The 27,513-nt window shown below is 41.8% G+C and overlaps 1 protein-coding gene across 5 annotated transcripts in view; it reads left to right on the top strand.

Moving 5' to 3' along the window:
• Window positions 1-27,513, top strand: part of PIP5K1B (phosphatidylinositol-4-phosphate 5-kinase type 1 beta) — a 321,872-nt gene that overhangs the window by 87,449 nt on the left and 206,910 nt on the right. For all 5 annotated transcript variants that reach the window (XM_027105737.1, XM_027105735.1, XM_027105733.1 and 2 more), the window contains exons 2-3: window positions 20,493-20,577; window positions 23,711-23,779. In XM_027105737.1, coding sequence (XP_026961538.1) covers window positions 23,711-23,779 — 69 coding nt within the window. In that variant the 5' untranslated portion in view covers window positions 20,493-20,577. The remainder of the gene's footprint in view (window positions 1-20,492; window positions 20,578-23,710; window positions 23,780-27,513) is intronic.

Genomic DNA, 27,513 nt, shown 5'->3' with positions numbered 1-27,513 from the left:
TTGTAACATTGTTCACTTGGTAAGTATTTCTTAAGCACCTACTCTAGGCCAGACACCAACCTTTCATTGACAATTTTATCTCAGTTTTCTAAAAGACACATTAATTCCCTTGCTTCATGGAGTTTATATTATAGTGAGAGGTAACACACCAAAAAAAAAAAAAAAAAAGAGGAGAGGGGGAGAGGGAAAGAGAGAGACAAACAATGGAATCCTTGCCAATTACAATAAAGGTTAGGAAGGAAGTAAATGAGGGACTGAGATCTTGAATGATAGAGAAGCACCTGTTTTGTACAGGCTGGTCAGGGAGAAGCGTTACAGACCTGGAGTAGTGTGTGCAGAGCCCTTGAGCTAGAAAGAGCTTGGTGTGTTTGAGGAATTGCAGTAAGGCTAGTGGGGCCGGAGCCTAGTGAGTAAGGGGAAAAACAGCATGAGATGAGGTTGAACAGCAGGGTAATCAGCAGATCCTACAGGGTCTTACAGGCCAAGGCCAGGAGTCTGGATTTTATTCTAAATGCAATGGGAAAGCATTAAAGGGTTTTACACAAGGGACTCACCTGAACAGATTTCCTCTTCATGATCATTCTTGCTTGTGGAGAATGGAAGTGGGGAAACCCATGGGGAAGCTGTTGTATTCATCTAGGCAAGAGATGCCGGTTAACAGGGACCCCAAGGGGTAGCAGTAGGATGGAGAGGGGAGGATGAAGAGGGGACCGTGGTTGTGAGACATCAGCAGGACTTGGGGGGAGGGCGGGGGGGGACATCAGGCATGATTCCGAGTTTACTGACTGGAGTAAAAAGGGGGGTGGAGTGACATTGAATGAGATGGGAGATTGGAAGAGGCAGGAGTAGGGGTGTTTGAGTTCTGTTTAGGATGTATTACGTCTAATATACTGTGAGAAGCACCAAAGGGAGATGTCACTTGGACATGTAAGCCCAAAGCTAAGGAAAGTGACGCTCTAGCTAAGATTATATTTGAGATGACCACACTACCCATTAGAATGTTAGCTTGAATCGATTTTTTAAAAGTGCTGGGAGTGTGATTGATAATACTGAAACCCTCTCTCTAGTGCATATCCTTTGTTCATCAGTGACTCAGTTTAGGGCACACGCCAGTTGTGAAAATGAACGAAGTGGTGACTCTTCTCTTATTCCAAACGCATGGCACACAGGACCTTCCCTGCAGAACCTTCCAGGTTCATGCCAGACCCCTCCCCAACATGTACCTCTGTATTTCCACCGTGACAAACAACTGGTAATTTCCAGAAGGCACCGTGTTGTCCCACCTCTGTGGCTTTGCAAATGCTGTTCCTGTGTCCTGGAAATACCCATTCCAGCTTTTTCTACCTTGCTCTCCATGAGTCATTTAAGATACAACTCAAGGGGCTTTCCTGGTTGGCGCAGTGGTTGAGAGTCCGCCTGCCGATGCAGGGGACACGGGTTCGTGCCCCGGTCTGGGAAGATCCCACATGCTGCGGAGCGGCTGGGCCCGTGAACCATGGCCGCTGAGCCTGCGCATCCGGAGCCTGTGCTCCGCAATGGGAGAGGCCACAGCAGTGAGAGGCCCGCGTACCGCAAAAAAACAAAAACAGATACAACTCAGGTAGGAATCACTTCCTCAGAGGAGCCTTCCTGGAATCCGGGTAATGTGCCCCTTCCATGTGCTCCCCTGGGCAACCTGTATCCGCCCCATCTCGGTGCTGATTACACTGTTTTCTGACTGCCAGCTGGTCCTCCTGTTTCTTAGGCAAAATCTCTTAAACCCAGGCAAGAGGGGCCCTGTTCTTGAGGTGTTTAGGTGTAAGAATTCCAAGTGTCAGAATTTTTTTTTTTTTTTTTTGCGGTACGTGGGCCTCTCACCGCTGTGGCCTCTCCCGTTGCAGAGCACAGGCTCCGGACACGCAGGCTCAGCAGCCATGGCTCACGGGGCCCAGCTGCTCCGCGGCATGTGGGATCCTCCCGGACCGGGGCATGAACCCTTGTCCCCTGCATCAGCAGGCGGACTCTCAACCACTGCACCACCAGGGAAGCCCGTCAGAATATTTTGAGCCGTTGTCTCCACACCTATATCTCCTTCTTCAACCTCCCCTCGATTCCCAGACAGGAAACTTGACCCGAGTCACTGGTGTCCATGCCCATTCCCAGTGCTCCCAAGGCTCTCTCAGTTAGCACTTGCTGCTGCCACACAGGTAGGTGGTCCAGAGGTATTTTAGGCTGTCACTGTTCCTCTGCCTGCCTGCCTGCTGATAAGGTGAATTGAAATCGTGTGTATGGGGGGAGGAGGGCTTGCTACCTTCCTTGAACCAAGACTCAGTCGTCCTGAGCTTCTGATGGAAACTCTCCACGTAGGGCTATTCAAGGGGAAACGACAAGCCTGGGCAGCAGAGAACTTGGAATTCCAGGGAGACTTAGTGGCATTAACACTAGGAAAAGGGCACATATTTTTCCATGGATTGCTAATAATCAAAACAATGCTCGATCCTTCCTGGGTTGCATTCCTGAATTTAAACATCAGAGATTTATCCTTTTCCTTGATGTTAAGAGGGTATGTTTAGTACTGAGATACCAGCATGGTGGTGAGCTTTGAGGCAGCCTGCCAGGTGTGTGGGATTTGAAATAAATCCTAACACTGAAGATTGGGGATTTCACCCCCTATTTTCAAAGCCATAGGAATTGAAATAGTTTAATAATAAGATGGAAAGTTACTCCTGTGAACTTAATACACCACTTGAAAAGAAATCTTTGCCAGAGTGGACTGAGTCTCTTCCAACGGATAAGTGAAAGTCTAGACAGTTTTCACTTAAAGGTAAGGTTACTTTGCAGCATAGATATACCCCAGTAGGGTTTGAAGATGAACAGCTCACTCCAAGAGAAGCCCAATCTCAGACTGAAGTTCACTCCTTAGAACGGCCGCTCCACAGGGTTGTCTTCTTTTGTTCTGTGACTCATGCTGTGTTGAATTCTGCTGGAATGAATGACGTAGGCTTGCCGCAGGGTACCACAGCCCAGTTCAGCCCCTGTGCCATAGAAGCAGTGAGGGGATGGAGAGCAAGGCAGTGTGTGAGCGTACCAGAAAGCAGATTAGAAGAGACGCCAAAGGAGCACGGTGGGCATCTCCAGGCGGTGAGATTGCTGGCCAGTTATATTTTCTTTGTGATTCTCTATATTTGCCCAATATTTCTATAATAGATATGAGTTGCATTTATAGCCATATATATATATATATATATATATTTTTTTTTTTTTTGTGTGTGTGTTACGCGGGCCTCTCACTGCTGTGGCCCCTTCCACCACGGAGCACAGGCTCCGGACGCGCAGGCTCAGGGGCCATGGCTCACGGGCCCAGCCGCTCCACGGCATGTGGGATCCTCCCGGACCAGGGCACGAACCCGTGTCCCCCGCATCGGCAGGCGGACTCTCAACCACTGCACCACCAGGGAAGCCCATATAGCCATATTTTTTTAAATGTTCAAAAAGAGATCCATTTGAAGAAAATGAGATGGGGGGAGGGATAAATTAGGAGTTAAAGATTAACAGATACACACTACTATATGTCAAATAGATAAACAACAAGGACCTACTGTATAACACAGGGAACTATATTCAAGTTATTGTAATAACCTATAATGGAAAAGAATCTGAAAAGTCATGTACACCCAAAACTAACACAGCATTGTAAATCAACTATACTTCAGTTGTGTGAAATAAACCTAAAACAGGGATGGAAGGAAGGAAAGAAGGAAGGAAGGGAGAGAGGGAGGGAGGGAGGGAGGGAGGGAGGGAGAAAGAGAACTCTTGTAGAAGTATTTGGGATGCAAAATCACCGTCCTAGTTTTTCATCTTGTTTCTCACTCTGAAAACGAAACATTCATTTATTATCCAATGCTAAAAAGAAGGAAGAAGAAAACATTTATGAAGCATTGACTTAACTGAAAATAAGTAAGGACTGAAAATAAGACTTCCTTTCTGTACTCAAGATAGCTTATCTAAGAAGTGTGGCAGACATTCTTATATGTACATTCATTACACTTTCAACTTTTAAGTCCGTGTGCCAAGCACTGTGCTAGGTTCTGTGATTTACAGAGAAATACACAGAGGTTATTGCCCTGAAAGGGCTGATAGTGTAGTGGAAAGAAAAGAAATTGAAACTGATAATTACAGTGTAATCAGTAAGTGTCACAGTAGGGGCAGGACCAGGGCACCATGGGAGCACAGAGAGGCACTGAGCCCTGACTTGGGAGGAGGAAGGGTGAATTCATAGAAGGAAACGATTGCCTTCGGTGCATCTTGAAGAATAAGAAACACCCAGCCGGGGAAGGGGTGGAGGAACAGTGGCATGTCAGGCTCTGGAGAGAGTGCAATGGAAGGAGGCAAGAGAGCACTATGGCTTCTGAGAACTGCAAATCATCCCATATGGCAGCAACCATGCTGGGGTGGGCAGCAAGGAGAGATGAATTGAAGAGGCCAGGTCATGAGAGGTCATGTGCTGTGCTAAAGACTTTGAGTTCCCCCCTGAAGCAGTGGGAAGCTACCACAGGATTTTGAAGAAGGAGAGTGACATAGACAGATTTGCATTATAGAAAGATTCTTCTAGCAATAGTGTGCCCCAGCAAGGCAGACTAATTAGGAGGCTGAGGCAGCAATCTGCACAATAAATAAAGAAGTCTCAATTAAGAGAGTAACCGGGAAATGCGGAGAAAGAATCAAAGAACGTCAGGGAGATTGATTGAAAAGAATTTGATTGATGTGCTGTGGGATGAGGTTAAAAGAGGAGTCGGGATGACCCCCTGGTTTCTGGCTTGGACAACTAGATGGATGATGGCAGCATTCTCTGAGCGGGGACGAGTGTGATAAACTAGAATTTATAGTGCCCCTAAGATGCTATATAAGAACCCTGAAAGCAACTGAAAATATAGTCTGGAGCTCAAGAAAGAGATGTAGGCTCAAGAGTTATTGGGGACTATTCCAAGTAGGTGGCAGTTGAACCCCTGGGTAATGGAAGAGATTATGCAGAGGGAGTGAGAAGAAGAGAATACAGAAGACCACGAGGAACAGGAATTTCACGACGCAGCCCAAGAAGAGGGAGCCTGCCAAGGAGACCAAGGTGTGTTCCGAGACGTAGGGGGAAAGCCGGCTATATCAGGAAGGGGAAACCAGGTATATGTGGAATCCTGGTTCGGGCTCACTCTCAAGCCTGCCATCCATGGAAGAAAGGGCAAAGAGCCAGTGACAAGTGGCAGAAATGCCCACACCAACTGAGTTTGCCTCTAACAAGTCTCCCTGGACATAAACGTCTGCCAACATTTCATTTGTAAAACGTCTGGCAATATAAGTTTTCTGTTTGTTTAACTGGGCGTATTGCCTCCCCCAAGCAAAATCAGGCTTCTGTTAGTAAAGACCGTAAGGAAAGGGATTTGGGGTAGGCAAACGACAGTGTTGGCCATGTGGGATAGCCAAGGGCGGAGGCACTGTTGATGGAGGAAGACTGGTCATCCATCAGTTCAACACAGATCTCAGAGCCCAGTGTGTGCAGGCTACTCCAAGGTCAATGCCGTGAAGAAGTCCAGAAAGGTGACAAATGAAACTTCATGGGTGAAGTAACCCGTAGCCCACTTGTGAAGTTGGGGTGGTTATGGGGGGTGGCTGGATTGCTGCTGCATCCGGAAGTGAAGGGGGAGGGGAGGAAGTCAAGGCAGGGAGCGAACACTAGTCTTCGGAGGATTTATCTTGAGCGTAAGGGGAGTGAGAAGGTTGCAACCAGAAGAGGGCGTCAGGGTGAAGAAGGCGTGTGCGGGAGGAAGGGTCTCAGGAAGGGTATCAACATGCTCATATTCCCAAGGTAAAGGGGCAGATGAGAGAAAGCCGTTGAAGGTCCAGGTCAAAGGATAACTGATGGAGAGAGGGCTCCAGACTGGTGTGTGCAGGAGGGAACACAGAACATTCCTTAGCTGTGCATTAGAGAGGAGGAGAGAGCCCCTGACTAGAGAGAAGGTTGGGGACCAGTGTGTGAGGGTTCACAGGTGGGAAAGGCAGCAAATGAAGGGACCATTCATCCCTCTGTGAAGCAGGAGGCAAGGTGCAGAGATTGTCAGGCAGGGCACCTAAGGAAATAAGTGAAGTCTTAAAATAGGCAGTCTTCGTAGAGGGGTTAGGAGCCCTTCTTTGGAACTGGACAGTCTTTATGCTCACAGCCTGGTTCTGCCACTTGACTGTGTGAATTTGGATAAGCTATTTAATCTCTCTGTGCCTTAGTTTTCTCATCTGTAAAATGAGGGTAATAACAGAAGCCTGTTACTTGGAGTCGTTGAGAGAATTAAATGGCTTGATTAATGTACTTTTTTTTTTTTTTTTTTTGTGGTATGCGGGCCTCTCACTGTTGTGGCCTCTCCCGTTGCGGAGCACAGGCTCCGGACGCGCAGGCTCAGCGGCCATGGCTCACGGGCCCAGCCGCTCTGTGGCATGTGGGATCTTCCCGGACCGGGGCACGAACCTGCGTCCCCTGCATCGGCAGGCGGACTCTCAACCACTGCGCCACCAGGGAAGCCCTTGATTAATGTACTTTTAACTGTGCCTGGCACAGAAAAAGTGCTCCATATGTATTATCTGTAGAAATTACTATTAGCAGGACTGAGAGCAAATGCAGTCTTGGGTCACACAAACACCGAAATGTAAGCGGTCGATGGAGATTCTGCGAGCACAGCCAAGGAAGCACTGTGTTCTTCTAGGATAGAAGGAATCAAGGAAGTCCTCAGAGACGAAAGGCACCGGACTGATGCACAGGTCACGGAGAACAAATACTGGGCTTAGGCAAGAGGCTGTGGAAGAGCATATGCTCTCCTGAGACTTGAGAGGGGGCAGATGAGGCGCGGGGCGCGGTGTATATGTGTAAAGGCGCCTCCCACCTCCAGGGAGGCAGAAATGCGCAGGCAGAGCAGAGCTGTGAGCCCGAGACTCTGCAGGGCCTTGAGTGCTGGGAGTCTGCCCCGTAGCCACGTGAAGTTTGGAAGCACAGCAGTGACAGGATCCGCTGTGGCTCATGGTGCCCCTGCTGCTGCGAGTAGCTGAGGAGGCCGATGATAATAATAGTGCTAAATTTATGGAGTGTGAGCTCTATGCCCGGGACACCGCGAATGCTTTCCATGTTGGTCACTCCTCGCAGATGCCCTGTGAGAGAGATCCTGTCACTTCCCCCATTTCTCAGATGCGGAGGCTGTACAGCTGGTGAAGCCGGGCAGTCTGACTCCATCCCGTTTCCATGACCACTTGGTTGTCACCACCTTGCTCATTAGGGCGTGACTCGGAGGAAAGGGTGGCAGGCGGAGGATGGGGTGAAGACCTCAGTTAAGCCTGTGGTAGCTTATTGATAGTGGATTTTCTGTCCTAGTCGAGGAGAGTTTGGCCATAAAGATTAGAACCTCCTGCAGAGAGCTCAGGGGAATGGTGGATGTGTTATGAAGCTACAGGACTTCCCCAGAAGCCAGCTGCTAGCTAGGGAGTGTGACTAGATTCCAGGGCTGGGTGTCGGCAGGCAGTAGTAATATCTGTCTGTCTGGAAACACAGAGCCTTGTCTGTGCACCATTCTCTAGTCTGATTAAATGGCGAGGTTCTCAGTTTCAGTGACTCTGGCTGGCTTCTGGCTCTCCCTGACCTGAGAAGTCCAAGACCAACCCCTCTTGACCACTTAGTCCCTGCGTTGTGGGAAAGTTCTCGATATGGATATAACCCAGTGGATCAGCCTGGGCCTAGTGTGGCCCCTCGGTTCATCCTGAGGCTGGGATGGAGATGGGGAGGGTACCACAGGCGGGGAGACGGCTGCTCTTAGAGCTCCCATGATGGTCCACAATTAGCAAGGCTTGAAATATTAGTCACCCCGACTGGCCCCCAAATTCCCACAGACCCTGGCAGTGCCTGGGTTCTGACCGTGTTTGCATTGTCAGCACCACTCAGGGCTCTGTCCTTTCAGTGTCGAGCTCAACCTGGCCTTCTAGGTTCTCACCACCGTGACCCCTGCAGCAACTGCTGCGTTCACTCTTTCAATCCAGTCTTCCGTTCCCATTTCATCCTGTCTCCTTTTAAGCAATATTATTATTTTTAATATTATTGGCCACCTACTCAAACGCCTTCAGCAGGTGTTCTCTAGTTTTTCGTACCTGTGGTTGGCTCCCAAGGCCATCTGGCCCGGGACTAATCACTGTCTCCAACTTCATCCCCCACTATTAGGTCAGGACGATCTTCCTCTCTCACCAGGAGTAGTTTTCCCAGATGCACCCACCGCTGTCACCTGACAGCTGCTCCATCCATTAGGACTGCCTACTCCAGACCCTGTCACCTCCTCTTCTCTGAACAACTCCTTTAGTCTTGATTCTCCAGTTAAATTGTTGGTTTCTTGAAAACAACTCTCTGTCACGATGTCTCAAACCTGAACACAGAACTTGGGAAATTTAATATTCAGGGACTAATAACTGATTTATGATCCCATAGCCTTGGGTTTTGGGGGTCAAGGTTTTTAATTTTTAATTGCATTTTTTAGAACATTCCATGTAAGCCCTCTGACTGTGATAATTGAATACCTGTTAGAAGCGAAGCCAAGTAAAAGGTATTAGCTCCTAATCCTGTTAAAGACTTGCCCATTATTTCTGTGCTTTTGTTTTGGCTTCTCTTTTAAGCACCTTGACAACAGGGACCATCTTACTCATTGTCATTTCCCCCCAAAGTACCTACCACAGAAGTGCTGGAATCAATGTTTGGGTAAATGAATACTCTTCCAGGTGAAAGTGTGTCATAAGTGGTCATCTCACCGCTGTTTTCCCTCTATCTAGACTTTTATATTTGTGCCTCGTTTGAAACTTCTCTTATTACTTGTTGACTATTAAGGTTATTAGCCTAGAACTCTAGAAAATTTTTCTCCTGTTCAGAGTCTCTTCTACTCTTCGGAGCATTTGCAATTCCCTTGAGCAGTGCCTTTCTTTTAGGGTCCTATCTACCCCTATCTCTGTCCTTTCAGATTTCCCCTCAGACACACAGCCCACAAACACTGGCCAAAAGAAAGTGCTGTGGGGTAAACTACTATCTGTCCCTTGTTTGGGGGGCATGTAGGAGATCTGTGTTGCTGTGACTTTCTTTAAAGAAGATGAAATAAGCCCAGAAATACCCTGAACACTGCTGCAGGAGCAAAACCAAATCGATTTCGGTTATTTTGTTTGGACTACTTCTTTTTACCAGTCATGACTGCATTCATTCCCATATGGTTTACACAATTATTATTATTGGAATAATTGAATAATTTCTGAGGCATATACTCTTGGGGGGAAAAAAGAGGAAAATAGGTTAGAAATAAAATGTGGAAAGGAAACATCATCTGGTAAATAAAAAATGAGAAAGTTTACAGTGTAGTAAGAATATAATGTTGTGAAGTCTACCCAATATCAAATGTCTAGTAAAACCGGGGAAAGAAAAAATGTAAGCATTATATAGAGGTAGAAAGTCCAACTATGTGCAATTCTTAGTGACGGTCCCAGATGTCTCTGGGAAGAGACAAAAAAGTGACAATGTTTGTGAAGTCTTCATAGAGGCTTTTCCTTGTGCCAAATGGAAGCCCAGGTGTCATGACCATGTATGAATTTGCTCTCCTGACTTTTCAGCTCTTTCCCCAACCCTCTTACCCTACCCCTAAACACACACAAACACACAGTAGGTCTTTGTGTATTTAACATGAAAACGAGGGCAGGAGAAGATTGTACAATCATGGTGTTTTCCTGAAAGGCTGTGAGTTGCACTGGTCTGAAATCAACACACCCGTCACAGTTGTTTCCATGGGCTACTTTCTTCTGTCTAATGTTTGCAGTGAAGGCTTGGTTTGAAAAGACGTATGAATTCTTTTAGCACAACCTTTGCTGGGAAAATGAATTACGAGTGGTTCATTTTATGCTGAGCCTTTTGTCATCGCCATTTATAGCTATTCTGTTTATTCACTTGGTGAGAGCCATTCTGAGAGTTGATGAGTGTGTTTCGTGAGAGACTATAAGAGCCCTGCAATTTGTTTTGATTGGTCTCCATTTGGATTCATAGCGAGCAGGTGCCACCGTTTGGAATTGGTTTTGGCAGCAGCTTGGTTATATAAATATTAGATACATGAAACGAAACCTCATTTAAATTATTTTCATCAGTAGGAATAGGGGAGCATTACGCTGAATATAAGAGCACCACGGTTTTATTTTTACAGCTTCTGAGCTTACAAATGTGTAACATACCATATGTCTGAACATATGTGTGTATAGGTGGCCTCCTTTGTGCAGATACTCAACATGCAGATCTTTTGCATTTCTTTGAGAGTTTATGCAAATATTCTAAAGAAAGAAATATGAGCCTATGATTTCTTAATAAAACAGAAAATTTTTCCCATTTGAAAAATATAGGTATTTCTACTTTGGAAAATCTGTCAAGGATGGTTTTCAGTTTGGTGTATTCTCGTTGCTTATATTTAAGCCTTGGAAAATAACCTATCACATTTTTAAGCCTTTGGTTTTTGCTGTCCTGTTGTTGTTTGTTGCCAAAGCCACATTAGAAGAGTACCAAACCCCTTCCAAGTGCACGGGAAGGACTACAATACTTCTTACCTCCCCAGCAAAACTACTTACGAGGCTGACATTTTCCTAAGAATGACTTTCTAGGTTTTCATGAAAACCATATACATTTTTTACAGATTTATTTTTATTTAGGCAAGGGACTGAACAGGGGTTTGTGATCATAGGTAGAATGAGCAATCTGGATGTCTGTCTGTAACCCTATAAGTAACATCCTAAGCCTGCTTCTGGGTATATTCTTAAAATGCCAGATTCAAGATCTCAGAGAACACGCCGGAACGTGTGTTAAATATGCTTCGTCCTGCTGGGGCTTTCTTTAAGCTGCCATGGCACCTGGCATCTTCCTCACCCTCTACGTCTCAACCTTGTGTCCCCCCAGAAACTGCTCAGTTTCAGTGTTCCTCATAAATGAAGCTTTCCATGGTCCCTACAGGCTGACTTGGGCAGCTCTTTCTCCAAGAACCCTAGTAAAGCACGTGGCATGTTGTATTGTACCTGTCCCCATGTCTGTCTCTTCTGCTGATGTGACTTCTTTGAGGACGAGAATCTGTTTCTGTCTTTATGGCCCCAGGGCCAAGCTCATAGCCTGACATGTACTGTTCAATGATGTTGATGAATGCATGAAAAAGTGAATTAGTTTGCTGGCAGATAACATGAACTCAGAAGAGCATAATTTAAACAGAAATGATTAACATTAACAGGCAGACATGACCAAGGCCCAAATTGTGTTTTAATTGCTTTCTCTATTGGGAAATGATCTAGGCAAGGTTACCATAGATAGCCTGAATGGCGTGAAAACACTTGAATTTGGCTAACTTGTGGAAGATCAATTCCCATAGGGCAGGTTGTACTCATGATGATCAAATGATTAGTGAGTCTCCTCATTCCGAAGAGGATCTGAGGGGAGGCTCTACCCAAGAAAGTTGGCGATGGCTCCAAACCAGAAGCGCCATGTAACAGAGTCAGCAGGATTCGTGATAGAAAAGAAGTGGATAGGACCCAAGGTCATAGAGAATCAGTAGAAGAGATGGACCGAAAACCAAAGCCTTCAGAGGCCTCTTGCACTGTTCTTCCCATTAGTCCTTGTTGCGTTGCTTCATTGGTGTTTAATGAAGAGGTTGTTTTTATGGGAAGATCAGTAAGGACTCATGGCTAGTGCCCCTCGCCTCTTGTATCTATAGGTTGGCCTACTTAGTTGGGTAATTTGGTAATTAGTCATTTCCCCCCTCATTTGGCCTTGCATGAGGAGCAAACTCATCTGTGGCAAATTAAAATACTGACTTCGATGGCCCTAGCTGGGAAATTAGAGGTTGAAAGGGTTGCATCTGACTAACTTGAATATGGCCCCCAAGTATAATATATCTAAAACCTTCGGTAACTGTAGAGCTTTTGTTTTTGTTTTTGTTTTTAACACCTTTATTGGAGTATAATTGCTTTACAATGGTGTGTTAGTTTCTGCTTTATAACAAGGTGAATCAGCTATACATATACATACATCCCCATATCTCCTCCCTCTTGCGTCTCCCTCCCACCCTCCCTATCCCACCCCTCTAGGTGGTCACAAAGCACCGAGCTGATCTCCCTGTGCTATGCGGCTGCTTCCCACTAGCTATCTATTTTACATTTGGTAGTGTATATATGTCCATGCCACTCTCTCACTTCATCCCAGCTTACCCTTCCCCCTCCCCATGTCCTCAAGTCCATTCTTTAACTGTAGAATTTCAAAAAGCTCCCCTACCACCTTGTAAACTCAGAAATGCCCTCCAGGTTGAGACTCATTGATGTCGAACAAGTTTTACAGGAAATAATTATGTAAGTTAATATTGTCAGCTAACCTCCTGATTGCCTTTACAAAATTGAAAAATGCAATGCAATATTTAGTAGACAGTCTTCCAACATTTTGTCAAATAACTAGGAGGGAGAGTGTGGTATGGTAGAATGAGCAGTAGATCTGAAGTCAGACAGCTCTGGATCAAGTCTCAACCCCACCACCTCTTGACTTGACCTCAGGCAAATTGTCCCAAGTCACAGCCTCACTCCTACGCTTAATGAAGAGGCTGCAGTAGACCCTGGCTACTTTGTAGTGATCTATTTAAGCTCTTTGGAAATCCCCAGAGTCATAAAAATAGAAATGTTTGTACCAGCTCCTAGCCTGCCTCCCAATCCACATTTTCTTTGGGAACCATGTATCTTGTGCATATCATTAGCTCATATCTGCTTTCCCACATTCATATTTTTATCTCATTTTTGTATCTCATTCTGTAGCCCATCACTGGCCTGTTTGTCTCAAAGCCATTCCTCACTCTTCTCCTGTTCTGTGTCACAGGGCAGGCATTCCTAGAGGATACATTTCTCGGGCTCCCTGTGTCACATGGTTTTCAGTAGGCTGGCCCATGGGAGCCATAGACAGGGATTGCTGGGTAGAGGGGCTGAGGGAGAATCTAGAGTGTATCCCCCTCTCTGTGCCCTGGGTAGTATCCGCAACAGTGACTGTCTTCACCATGCCTCCAAATATACCCCCTCCTTCTGTAGTTCCAACCTCTTCCAGTTCACCCTCGCCATGATGTTCCGCAGATCCCTCCGACTTTTGAGGTCTGGTAACACCCCTTCCCTTGGTGTGCCTCTAGCCCTTGGGGTGCCGATGTTAGTCTCTGCATTTCATCACCATCTTTTGCTTAGCTTTTTAACTCACCCGTCACTTTTATAACTAATTCCATGTCTTAAATTCTCTTTCTTTAACATACCCAGAATAGGTTCTGTGTTCCCTCCTGGACCCTAACATCTCTCTTGAAGTGATAAAACATATTTATTGCCTCTACTGCTTACAGTAGCTTAGATGAACCCAAGGCCTTGAAGCATACTGAAAAAACTGGTTCCCCAGACCCACCATGCAGAGGCAGTGATTTAGTTGTTTTGGTGCATGGCCTGAGAACCTGAATTTTCAGAAAGCTCCCCAGGGGTTCTGATGCTCAGCATTGGTAAAGAGAACAGCAAACCAGGCTGAGATGGAGGGGTTTGGGAGTTGCTATATTTCTTCACCACTAAGGGCTTCACTTCTACAAACCAGCCTCACAGTGAGAGCCTCAGCAAAATTAAAAATGACTGCATCCCATGGATGTTATAGAACAGTCAATTACAAGTGTCAGAATCACACAAGCTAAATGGAAGAATGCCAAAGGATTCGTTGCAGGATTAAATGAAATCTTTTTTGTGACAGCATCTCACACATAGTTGTTGCTCAATAAATGAGTCTTTCCTTCCCTCCAGTTGAATGAAAGCATAGAAAGGTAGCAGGCTCTGAAATAGTATAAATTATTTATTCCTTATGCTAACAAAATCCAGATACCAAATACCAGAAAGGATAGATAAGCCATCATCAAGTCAAAAACATTTTCATTGCTTGGCATGTATTATTGTTAGCTGAGCTGGTGTTTCAACAATCTAATCATATGACACTATTAATTGGCTCTGTTTAATGTCAGAAATAATTTAAGGAAATAAGTTCTAACAGGGAGTCTCGTGTCAGATTACATATTAACACATCTCCTAAGGAGACCTGAGTCTTATGATTATGCCCTTACTTGGCCATTAGAATTTCTGCATTCCAGGCTCTTGCCAGAGACTATAATTTTGAGTGGTCCCCTGTCCAGTTCTTATCAAAAGGTTGGTCACGAGAAATAATTTTCAGAGAGCACTGCCTGAAGGATATGAAGTCTGTTTGTTCCTCAGCTAGAGAGCCTACATATTATTCATGGTTTAAGTCATCAGATCTCCATGTAACAGCTTCTTGTCAGTTTCCCTTTGCTGGGCAGGATTGATGAAAAAAGACACATCTGTCCTTATGGAATTCTTGAACTATGTGTTCAAAGGGAAAACTCTCATAGGTTTCTAGACAGAGAAAATCAATAAGTTACCAAGACAGAAGCATCAGACTAGCGTGAAACTACTCACCCGTAAGCCAGGAAGCAAGAAGACAGCAGTGACATAGCAGTAAGGAGATGAAAGAAAGGTCTGGGAGCCAAGAATCCAAGAGATCTAGTTATACATGGGGACAAAGGAAAGACATTTCTGGACATGGAATGACACAGAGCAGACCATCCATGCGCCACTTCTTAGGAACTACTTGAGAAGTTGTTCCAACTGAATGAAAATTGAATCAGAACAAAGGTGTTCGGATAGGAGGAGATGAAGAGTCAAAGAAACAATGATGAGCAATGAACCTTGTAAAACTTGTGGTCAAGTCTAAATAAATGTTAATAATGTGACTGTGAGCTATAAATTGTTCATTAAGAAGAGCTGTGTTGGGCTTCCCTGGTGGCGCAGTGGTTGAGAGTCCGCCTGCCGATGCAGGGGACATGGGTTCGTGCCCCGGTCCGGGAAGATCCCACATGCCGCGGAGCAGCTGGGCCCGTGAGCCATGGCCGCTGAGCCTGTGTGTCCGGAGCCTCTGCTCCGCAATGGGAGAGGCCACAACAGTGAGAGGCCCGCATACTGCAAAAAAAAAAAAAAAAAGAAGAGCTGTGTCAACTAAGAGGAGCTATTTAGTGGTTCAAAATGGAGCAGTCATTGAGAGAGTAAAAATATTCCATATATCTCCTCTTGCGGGGGAGGAAGAGAACAGATGTCGTGGGTTGGGCTCTCTAGAAGCAGGCACTGGGACAGAGTTTTGGGTGCAAGATGTTTTCAGGGGTCAAAAAAACATATATTGAAGTCCTAACCCCCAGTACCTGTGAAACATGACTTCATTTGGAAATAGAGTCTTTGCAGATGTAATGAAGTTAAGATGAGGTCATTGGGTGGGTCCCAATCCAATAGGACTGGTGTCTGTATAAGAAGAGAAAAATGCCACGTGAAGGCAGACAACAGAGGCACAGACTGGAGTGATGCAGCTGCATGCAAAGGAACGCTCAGGATGAACAGCCACCACCATGCAGCTAGGAGGAGGAAAGGAAGGATGCAGTCCAGAGCCTGGGTGGAGCAGGGCCCTGCTGACACCTTGATTTTGGACTTTCAGCCTCCATAACTGTGAGAGGATGAATTTCCGTCGTTTTAAGCCACACAGTTTGGAGAGTGATACAACCTGTGAAAGGAGGAGGGGGGAAGCACGGTCAGGCAAGCAGAGGAAGAAGTCAGACTTCCATGTAGGACCCACAAAGCCGGGGCCAACTCAGTGGGGAGCTGCCCCATCATTCAGTCACAGGCTGTGTGCAGCCCCAGCGAGGCCAGGGCCTGCGAGAGGAGGCTCCCTGCAGAGGCAGACCCTGAAAGGGCTGGCAGCCGGAGGCGTCTGCTGACCACACTCTTAGTGGTGAGCAGCCTGCCCTCCTTGAGGGGAGATCTGGGTGGCACAGGTCTGCGTCTAGCACAATAGACGATAGGAAAAATGCCTGGGTAGTGGGATGGCATAAAGTCATTTTATTATTATTATTTTTTACTAGAAATACATAGACTCTTAATGGTTTAAAAATAGAAAGATAATTATGAGCAAAATATATGTGGAATAAAAAATTTCAATTAATGGGAAAAAATAGAATTGTAAATTTTATTAACCCAGCAAGAAAGGAATAGATAAAAATAAATGCAGGAACCATAACTATAATTAATAGTAAACAAATATGATGCAAGTAAACCAAATATAATCTAATCACAATAGATGTGAATTTGTTAAGTCCCCTTGCAAATGACAAAGACTCTTAGATTGGTTAAAAAAAAAATCCAGTTTTAAGCTGTTCGTCAGGAACACAGCTGAAACCAAATGACAATAACTAAAAAAGCTGAAGATAAAAAAATGGACAAGAAGATGCCAAGCATGAGCAAATAAAAGGGAGGAAGTGAGGATATTAGCATCAAGATGGAATCCAAGACCAAAATTATTAAATAAGAAAAAAAGATACTTTTGCAGATAAAGAGTACAATTCTCAAGGACACTATTATACATATATCCTTTGTACACGGCCAGCGTAGTTATGGAAATTTCAAGGCAAAAAATAAAAAGTAGAAATACAGGAGAATATGATTAACCTATAACCATATCAGAGAATTTTACTGTATTTTTTCATAATTTGACGAAGTAGACAATGTTACAAGGTGGCAATAGTATAGTGTTTTTCTACCCTAGAAACAGGGCATAGGCACGTTTTCTCTTGTGTCTACGTAACATTTACAAAAAATTGTTTCTATGGCCATAGGAAAAAACTTGAACTTGAGTGGGAGGGGAAATTTTACTTATCCCATATTTTGATACCAGTGCAATAAGCAAGAATATAGCAATGAATGAAAAGATTAATAATTAAAATATAAATACTTAACGTTAAGAAACTCTCTTATAGATGATTCCTGGATCAAATTGAAAATCAAGTCCAAAATTACAAATTATTTGGAAATTAAACAGAATACTTCACATCAAAATTTATGAGGAAATCATTAGTATATTCAGGAATACTTCGTAGCCTAAGTGATTTTAACACTATCTTTTTAAAAGAGTGAAAATAAACTAAGTAGTGCATCTAAGAAATTCTTTAAAGCCCAAAGAAAGAAAATATTAAAAGCTAAAATTAATGGAAATGGCCACAAAAAGAAATAATAGAAAAGGGAAGTCTGACTAACAAAAATACATATTTATAACATATATATGGAACATATAATACATATACATTTTATGTCTACACACACACACACACACACACACGCATACATGCACACACACACACCCCATCAAGAATAAGGAAAAAGACATTACCTGGATCCCAAAAGAATCGAAAGACTTCAGTAACAAAATATTATGTGTTAACTTTATGACAATAAATTTAAAAATCTAAAGGAAATCGATGGCTTTCTAACAGAATTAAATTATGAAAATTTGATTCAAAGAAAGGTTATAAATTCCAAGAGATGAATAATCCCCCAAAACTAAGTGCATATAAAAAGCCATCCAGTTTTATGAAACGTATTAATTTTTTAATACCAACACCTGGTAAAGATGGGAGAAAAATCATTCAATTTCAATTATGAAAATATCCTTTCGAAAATGGTAGCAAATCAAATCTAAGTTAGGGTTTTTCTAGAAAGATATAATTTTTCATTGTGAAATTTCTCAATGTTATATTTGGCACAGTAGAATAAAGAAGAACAATTATGATTATATCAACTGATGCTGAAAATGCATTTGATATAATTCAGTAGACATTCATAATAAAAAGTAAAGTAGAACATAGCAGAAAGAAGCTACTGTGCTACCGAACAAACAAGACCATTATAGAGGATGGTGACTACTGTAGGATTATAATATAAATATCAGGCACTACTACTATTGCTCAACTGCTATTATTCAACATTTATTTGGAAGTTCATTGAATGTAATAGGAAAAGAAATAGAAGTACGATGTATAAATATTGCAGGTAGTGTGATTGAGACTCTGCCTAAAATCTTTTAAAATTCTGTAAGAGGATTTGATTAAATGGCTGGGTGAAAGATAATAGATGAAACCCAATCATTTTCTTTCTATGAGTTAATAACCAGTTAGAAATGCAAATAGAAAAATCCCTAATTAAAAGCATGACAAACTAAAGTATCTGGGAATGAATTTAGTAAGACATAAGACAAAAACAAAAAATATGGTTGTAGTAAAAGATATAAAATAACATTTGAAGAAATAGAGAACTATACCATGATTTGAATAAGAAAACTTAAAATTCCAAAGATATTAATGCTTCCCAAAGTAGTATATAACTTTAATATAATTCTAGTCAGAATTCCAACTTCGCAGGGGGCTGGTGGGGTGGGCGTGTTTTCAGGTTAAGCAATGTGCTTTTCAAGTCCATATAAAAATATAAACTTGGAAGAAAAATAGTGTGGGGAACTTGTAGCAGCAGCATGTTACTGCATTTAAGACAACATATTAGCTTAGAAATCAACAAGTAAGTCTTTGGAACAGAGAGCCTAGAAATATATTGAGGTATACAGGAAAACTTAATATTTGCTAAAGGAGGCATGAAGGCATGTCCTTCCAGTAAGAAGATAGATTATAAAGTAAATGATGTTGGGGCAATTAGCTACCCATCTGGGAGACGATGAGGTTAGATTCCATTTGAAGCAAAGATCTAATGTTAAAAATGAGCTATAAAGGTATTTGAAGAAAATACAGGAGAATACATGTAGTGTAACATCAGGCTTGGGAGAACTCTCCCAAGTAAGACAGTAAATCCACAGTCCATCTAGGAAAAATTAGTAGATTTGACAATGTAAATATTTTAAATGTCTACCTGACAAGGCACCATAAACAGAGCCAAAAGATGAACAATAGCTTGCAACTCATATGACACAGTTAATGTTTAATATACCAGGAGATCTTACAGATTGATTATAAAAGAAAAAAAGATAAACAGCACAGTATAAAAATAAGCAAAAGGAAATGAACTGAAAATGTAAATCACCAGTAAAGCTGTGAAGAGGATAGGCCCCGTTAGTGCTAAGAGACCATGAATTAAAATGACTGAGGTGTCATTCTCTGCCCATTAGATTGGCAAACATTTTAAAGATGGCAAACATCCAGTGCTGATTAGTATGTCATTAAGCAGGTACTCATTATGCACTGTGGGACTCATTGCTTCACCCTTTTTACAGAAAAGAATGTAACAAAGGTCCTTCAAATACTTAATGCACTTATCAACTTTGGATCAATTTCCAGGATTCTTTCCCACAGAAATAAAAGTACTAGAACATTAGAGATGTTTATGTAAGTCTGTTTATTCCTTCTCTGGTTACAGTAGCCAAACCTGGAAACTGTCTGCATGTTTGTCCAGGAGGGAGTGATTGCTTAAATGATGGTGTATCCATTTTGTGGAATATGGTACAATTATTTTTTTTAAAGGTTACACCATAGGATTCCATTTGTAACTTTTTTTTTTTTTTTTTTTTGGTTGTGCCGGGTCTTAGTTGCGGCAGGCAGGCTTCTCCTAGTTGTGGCTCGTGGGCTTCTTAGTTGCAGCTCGCTGACTCCTTAGTTGTGGCATGCGAACTCTTAGCTGCGGGATGCAAGCGGGATCTAGTTCCCTGATCGGGGATTGAACCCAGGCCCTCTGCATTGGGAGCGTGGAGTCTTAACCACTGCGCCACCAGGGAGGTCCTGATACAGTTGTTTTTAAGTGAGAGAGATATATAATATAGATTTGAAAAATATCTTTAAAATGCTGATAGAAGTGGCTGAAATAAGTGTGTGCATGTGTGTGTGTAAGCATAGGGAAGATTTTGGAAGGATAGTCAACAAACTGTTACCATTGGTTATCTCATTGGGGAGATACTGATGGGACCTTATTCATTTTTACTTTAAACTGCATTTTTAAAATTAGTTACCATAAGCAAGTATCTCTTTTGTATAAAAACATAATTATAGGGCAAAAAGGTTTGTTGAACTGTCTTTGAAGTTGTGTTATTGAACCAACCTTCATGAAAATCACAGTTGATTTATCACAGGGATAATATTGCAAAATTATCCACACATCACATGGGGTCTCTTTTTTGAAGACCCACAGGAGAAACTTCCACTGCAGCCTCAATCCCCAATGTGGTTCATTTAAGCAACTGACTTGTTTTTATCTTATGAACATTGGGCATTTACGTAACTGATTATTTCTTCCTCTGCTGTGACCACTAGGAATCTCAGAGTCAAACTGGAGACTGACCAGGGTATTCAACAACTGTACAGGATTACACGGCTCACATTCTGTGCACAGCCCATACTGCTGGCACCATCTTGTTCCTCACCTTTATCTTCCCTTTATTTATACACACATTTCTTTATTTTAGTTTTAACTGATTGCATTGTGTGTATCCCTATAGCCACCTCTGATCTCTTCTGGGAGATGAAGTAGAGGTATGAATAAATAATGAATAGTGATTTCTATTTTAACAGGAACCTGGGAAGGAAAACAGTCTCAACAATGAATAGGCCACTCATCACGACCAATTACAGATGACTTGCCATTTCATTGACAAAGGTAAGGCAGTACGGTCTATATTTTTAATTAATTCCAACGGACTCATTAGAAGCCCTTACTCTTTTGTTTTATATTTACAAACACTCTAAATCATGTATCTAGTTCATGGCCTTTAACTTTGACATTATCAAATTGAAAACAAACAGCAAGCAAATAGAAACAGGAAATGTTGTGGATGTTGGCATGCCAAAAGGGGCAGAACCCAGGAGATGTGGTCTCTGCTATTAATTACTGTGTATGGTTAAATATTTGACTAGCATTAGTGTTTTCCTTATTTCTAAATGTGGCAGTGCTCACTGCAGCATACTTGGAGAATATAGCAAAATGTTAACATGATACCACAAAGCATTCACAATCCCACCATCTGTAGGTAATTACCAGTACTTCTGTGAATTTCTTTCCTCCTTCCTTTTTGCATATGTAGAAATATGTATGATTATAATGTTTTTAAAAGCAATGTTTTTAATCCATACTTACCTTGGCTTCCATAGTTGTAAATGATGTACCTTAACGAGTGCAGAACATAGCAAGTCTAGGAAGAGACAGTAATTGTCGCTGTGACCATTTTAATAGCCGTTTGCAGTTGACCAGAGCATCCCCAAGCATCTCATTTACCTCTCCTACATGGATGTCCTGGTGAATAAGTCCGTGTGACCTTTGTTAAACAGAGACAAACAAACAAAAACCTTTGAATCCGGGTGATATCTCACGGTCTGCTTTTAACGTTATTATCTGCTTGTGCTGCTTAAACGGAATTGTTTGTTTTTAAATATATTAAGTTTCCCCACTTCTTTTCTACTGTCTAGTCAGGAATGATTTACAAAGTAATAAAAAAAGACTCATCATCCGTCCTTCATTCATGCCAGTTTGTCAACCCCTCATTAAGACTGTATTTTCAAGCCCTTTCGGCATTGCTCTTGAAGTTTTTCGGTTTTAGAGGCTGCAAAGGCTTAAAAGTGAAATTACTGAAATGCCATGAGGGAAGTCTTCATTCTGTGGGCTCTATCAAACAGTTGAAGATTAAGGAAAATCCTACTCTTATTAGTGGTAGTACATACTAAATTGCACAAACATACTCTAATACAGAAATAGGGATCAAATATCAGATAACTCCTTATATATTCTTATAGTGATTATGTAATTTGAGCTTTCCAGGGGAATGATACAGGGTTGGGTTTGGTTTTTACCCTGAGCCTGATATTGTAAAACCTTTCAAATATCCCAGTTCCACTAATATATTATTCAAAACTCATATTATGAAGTAACTAGAAAAATCAATTATTCTTTAAATAAATTAAGCAGATACAGTGTGGGAAGCAGTAGTGTATGAAACATCTGTCCTTGAAAACTTCATGTTCAAATACGGACAGATTGAATGGAGACAAATGGAACTGAAAGTTTATCTAAGAGAATGCTTGGATTGGTGGGCAGTCATAGGTCTGGTGAGGTTGGCTTGCCATGGTCCGTTCTTTCATTTTCTTGGGTGGTTTTTAGTCACATCCAGCTCATGGCAGTCATTTAGTTCCAGTACAGAGAAATGGCTGGCAGATCCTTACGTTTAGTGCATACTATGTTTATTGAAAGCCCAAGATTTAAAATGTGCTTCAAAGGCTTATGAGAAAGTCAGAAGTTTTCTCCTCCATGGTGTATAGAATGCTGTTCATTGCAATTTAAGATAAGACCCTTAAACATCATGGCACGCTGAGTTATGTAGTTATCCTTGTTTACCACATAGGTAACTGGTTTTAAGAAATCAGATGAATTAGAAAATGTAAAAACCTTATTATTAAAAGATGAGAGGAGCACATGTTTAAACATCTGATACCTCCCAATGAAAAATAAAATTTTATCTAAAAGCATTGGAAGAAATCACAAAAATAGTCAATAGTTTTAAGTATGAAAAATGTAAAACTTCTCCATGTCATAATTATAAAACAAATTAAAAGACAGTAGCATGGAAGGTACTAATAATGTGCTTGTGAACAGATTAATAACCTTAATACATAAAAATCAATAAGGAAACCACTAATATTACTAGCCATAATAGGTAAAAAATCAATACCCAAGACCCCAATAGACCAGTGGGCAAAATAATAGAAAAGTTGAAAGAAGAAATACAAAGAACCAAAAAAATATATGCAAACAATGTTAACCTTCGCTAATAATTTTCAAGGATGCAAATTAAAATCAGGAGGTGCTTCCTTTCACCTGTCAAATTAGCAAAGAGTTAAAATGATAATAGTCATTGCTAAGCGTGTAATGAAACCAGCTTCCACTCATTGCTGTTAGTGTGAATGGGTGTATTCTTCTTGGAAAGAAATTTAGCAATATGTGGTAAGAGCTTCTGATTTTTTAGTGACCTAGTAATTCTAGGAAACTAGTACAAGAAAACATTAAAGGTGGACAAAGGTAGAAGCACACGGTCATTACTGTTGCATTATTTGTAGAAACAAAACCCCTGATCCACCTCAACTGTCCTTCAATGTTGGCATTGTTAACTAAAGTATTAACGCGCAATTGTGTTCACCCAGTGGTGTCTCTTGCAACTAGAAAAAATTATTCTTACATTGAGATTTTTATAATCAAATGGGAAAATGCTTATTACATAAGTGTTCAGCGAAAAATGCTGTGTTAAGATAGTATCATAATATTTTTAGTATGAAAGTGCATGGAACAAAAGGTGGAAACAAACATACCAAAATGTGAATAGTGGAGTTGCCCAAGGGCAGTAGAACTGGGTAATGTTTTTGTTCTGATTCATGTTTTTGGTACTTTCCAGATATTTTTACAGGAAGTATATATAACCAGAAGAATAGGGGAAAGAAATTAATTTTTTAAGGCTTTGTAGAAAGAAACTTATACACATATGATCTGGGCTTGGACTTCCATGGCCTCTTTCTTAGAGCATACGGAGTAAAATGTGCTGCCAAAATGATTTATATGTAAAACTTTATTTTGGAAAGACTGGAGAACACAGAATTTTTTTTTAGTATTCTGAGAAATCTCTTCCTTTCTTGGAGACAACAGCATAACAACAAAAATGTAATTAACCAAAACAGGTAACAATATTATTAGCATATTGTATTTCAGAGTAGAATATCTAAATTCAAATAGGTACATTTTTCTCTTGTAGATGTCGTCTGCTGCTGAGAATGGAGATGCAGCACCTGGGAAACAAAACGAAGAAAAAACCTATAAAAAGGTGAGTGAGTGTGTTATCGTCTTTTTTCAGCTCAAAAAGAGGAACACTTGTATTGCTTAGAATGCTAATATTGCCATAAGCCTTTTCTTCCTCCAAAGCATTTGTATGTAAGTTACCGCCTTAGTTTCCTATTTCTGTAACAAATTACCACAAAGTTAGTGGCTTAAACAACCTAAATGTATTTTCTTACAGTTCTGTAGGTCACAAGTCTGGCATGGGTCTCACTAGGTCAAGATCCAGGTGTCTACGGGGCTGCATTCTTTTCTGGAGGCTCCAGGGAAGAGTTCATTTCCTTGTCTTTTCCAGCTTCTTGAGGCTGCCTGCATTGTCTATATCATGATTTCTTTCCGACTTCAAAGCCAGCAAAGGCCAGTTGAGTCTTTATCGGGCCCTGTCACTCTGACACTTTAAAGGATGCTTGTGATTACATTGAGCCCTCGTGGGTAATCCAGAATAATCCCTTTATTTTATTTTATTTTTATTTTTTATTGGGGTTTTTTTTTGGTGGTACGCGAGCCTCTCACTGCTGTGGCCTCTCCCGTTGCGGAGCACAGGCTCCGGATACGCAGGCTCAGCGGCCATAGCTCATGGGCCCAGCCTCTCCGCGGCATGTGGGATCTTCCCGGACCGGGGCACGAACCCGTGTTCCCTGCATCGGAAGGCGGACTCTCAACCACTGCGCCACCAGGGAAGCCCAATCCCTTTATTTTAAAGTCATCTGATTAGCAGCCTTAATTTCTTCTCCACCCTTACTCCTCATTGTCACATAATGTAGCATATTCACAGATTCCAAGGATTTGAACATGGACATCTTTGGGGGCCATTTTTCTGCCCACCACAGTTACCGTGATACAGAACACTGACAGAAGGTAGTTACTTGAAAACCCTTTTTATGCCTAAGAAGAAGGCCCTTACGTGTGTGCAGTGTTCTTTGTTCACTATGTGAATCTTTTTATTGACTTGCTACTTGCCACCATAATTTTAAACATTTTCTACCTTTAAAGAAGATTTTTAGCCTGGAATTGCATCTCACCCCTTTCTAAGCCTCTCAGATTCCATGTCTTCAGCCCATTTCACAAAAATCTCTTTCTAGACTTCCCAGAGTATCTTGCCTGACCACTCTTTGACTTCGATGAATTCTTGGTTCCTAGCAACCAAGTTAATGTTCAGAAGCATTACTGGGTAATATATGTTCCCAAGCACTGCTGTTCCTGATTTTAAATGGACTGTACATTTTAGCTTTTTAGCTTTTAAAAGACCTTGCCCTCCTCCTCTCTGGGGAGTAGAAGGTTTGCGTATTGACGCGTTGATATACCTTAACATTTCCTTTTGCCTTTTACTCTGTAATGGATAGCTAGCAAGAAGTTGTGTCATCAAGTCCCATGAGCCGTGTGATCTGACCACAGATTTAGGTCATGGAACTAACATGATGTATTTCCTGTTCCATTTTCATGTGGAATAACATGCCCTTTTTCCTGGTATATCTTTTCTTCTGACTTTTCTACTCAGCCAAACCTAGAAGTATAAACAGAGAGCTTGCCATCCAAAGAGGTGATGTGTTTGGGGAATAGTAGGTTAAAGATTCATGAGCTCACAAGTGTCATGTTACAGCTTCTAAAATTTGTTAATCTGAACAGAGGCAGCAATACAGAATTATTTATTTTCAGACACAGGTGGAAAACAAAATCCTATCTCATTTACCCAAGACTCTTTGTAAATTCAGTCATACATGGGACCAACACAGAGATGGTCAAACTGTCAGCCTGGCATTCCTTCAGAGCAGTTTCAGGCAGTTTTCTCAGTCAGCCTCAAGATGCCTTGTGATTCTTGATTGTGTTCTGATTTGCAGGAGCTCTCTAGTAATGCAAAAGTAATAGAAGGCATGTGACCATGCGATCTCGGAGTTACTAAGTGTGTCTTGCTCAAGAATTAGTAAAATAGGTTTTCAGTAATATTATAGGTATGATTCTGTGATGAATGTCCCTAACAGGGTATCTGACTCAGCAATGTTGGGAAGGTTATAAAAACTAAAAATCATATTGTATGATAGCAAATAATTCTGAAAAATAAAGAGAAGATGCAGGAAACTTAAGAGGACCAAAAAAACTATGATTTTTTTTTTTTTTATGTGTGATGGCATAGGGACCTTTTTGATGACCTCTGATTTTAAAAGGAAGGTTAGCAAGGGAAGAGGAGGACCCTCTCTGTAAGAAAAGCACCAAGACACAGCATAGTGCCTAGAACTTCAGCCCTCAGTGAATATGGTGTTATCATGCAAAGCAGGAAGAAGGGATCATTTAGAGAAAGTGTTGCTTTGCCAACAGGTTAACAGCTCAGCTGAACTATTCAACTGAATTCTTCCCCATTAAGCAAGAGGTCTTTTTTTTTTTTTTTACATCTTTATTGGAGTATAACTGCTTTACAATGGTGTGTTAGTTTCTGCTTTATAACAAAGTGAATCAGTTATACATATACATATGTTCCCATATCTCCTCCCTCTTGCATCTCCCTCCCTCCCACCCTCCTTATCCCACTCCTCTAGGTGGTCACAAAGCAGGAGCTGATCTCCCTCTGCTATGCGGCTGCTTCCCAGTAGATATCTATTTTACGCTTGGTAGTGTATATATGTCCATGCCACTCTCTCACTTTGTCCCAGCTTACCCTTCCCCCTCCCCATATTCTCAAGTCCATTCTCTGATAGGTCTGTGTCTTTATTCCTGTCTTACCCCTACGTTCTTCATGACATTTTTCTTTTCTTAAATTCCATATATATGTGTTAGCATATGGTATTTGTCTTTCTCTTTCTGACTTACTTCACTCTGTACGACAGACTCTATGGGTGTTAATGGTGGTGTTAGGAGTGGTGATAGTAAGAGTTACATTAGCTACTGCAGATGTGTGTCTCTAGGCCCAGCTGAACCATGTCCCAGATGAAAGAACTTGAAGCTAGAATAGGGAAACCACTGAGTGTGAGCTTTGAAAAATCGGAGAATGGAAGGCTTATCAAAAGGCAGGAGATGAGCAAATATCATCCCTGTTTTCAAAAATGAGGAAAAGGTACATTCTGGAAACCAGATGTGAGACTGTTCCTCGGCATAATTTGAGCATGGGTTTGTAAACATGTAGCTATGTACATTTAGAGAAGAAACACATGTCTTTTACAAACCTGCAGAGGTTCATAAAGATAGAGTTTATGTCAAATTAACTGCATTTCCTATTATGAAAGAATCATTAAATTGGTCGCAGATACGGAGAATTCTCAAGTTTAGTGGATCTTGATTTAAAGGTACCTGGAACATTCTTGTCTCTACTGACATGATGTGAGTTGACCCTGCGTAGCTTCATAATTTTTACCCATGACCTGCATGGAGACATCAAATTTATACTTTGCAAATGTGCAGATGACAGAGAACTGGGAATGATAACAGGTTAGGTGGGTGTCATCAAGGCTTATCATTAACTATTTCATTTCATTAACTATTAACTATTGTCCCTGGCATTTCATTAACTATTGTCCCTTTTACAAATACTTTAAAGTTAACTTTCTTTCCCAACCCTGAAGCCCTGACCATGGGGTATGCTCCTTTTTAATGAGGAGTTGGATGAGCAATTGGATTTTACCTGTGACTGAAGCCAATCCAGGTTCAGAACACTCTGATCTTGGGTGCTAGGCGTGAGAAGGATATCAAGGGAGTTTATAAGGCACTGACGGTTGAGTGGGAGAGCCAAGACAT

This window comes from Aethalodelphis obliquidens, unplaced genomic scaffold (assembly GCF_003676395.1).
Source record: "Aethalodelphis obliquidens isolate GAN/ISIS:26980383/991018 unplaced genomic scaffold, ASM367639v1 scaffold7, whole genome shotgun sequence".
NCBI lineage: Eukaryota > Metazoa > Chordata > Mammalia > Artiodactyla > Delphinidae > Aethalodelphis > Aethalodelphis obliquidens.
This window is presented reverse-complemented; position numbering and strand designations above follow the sequence as displayed.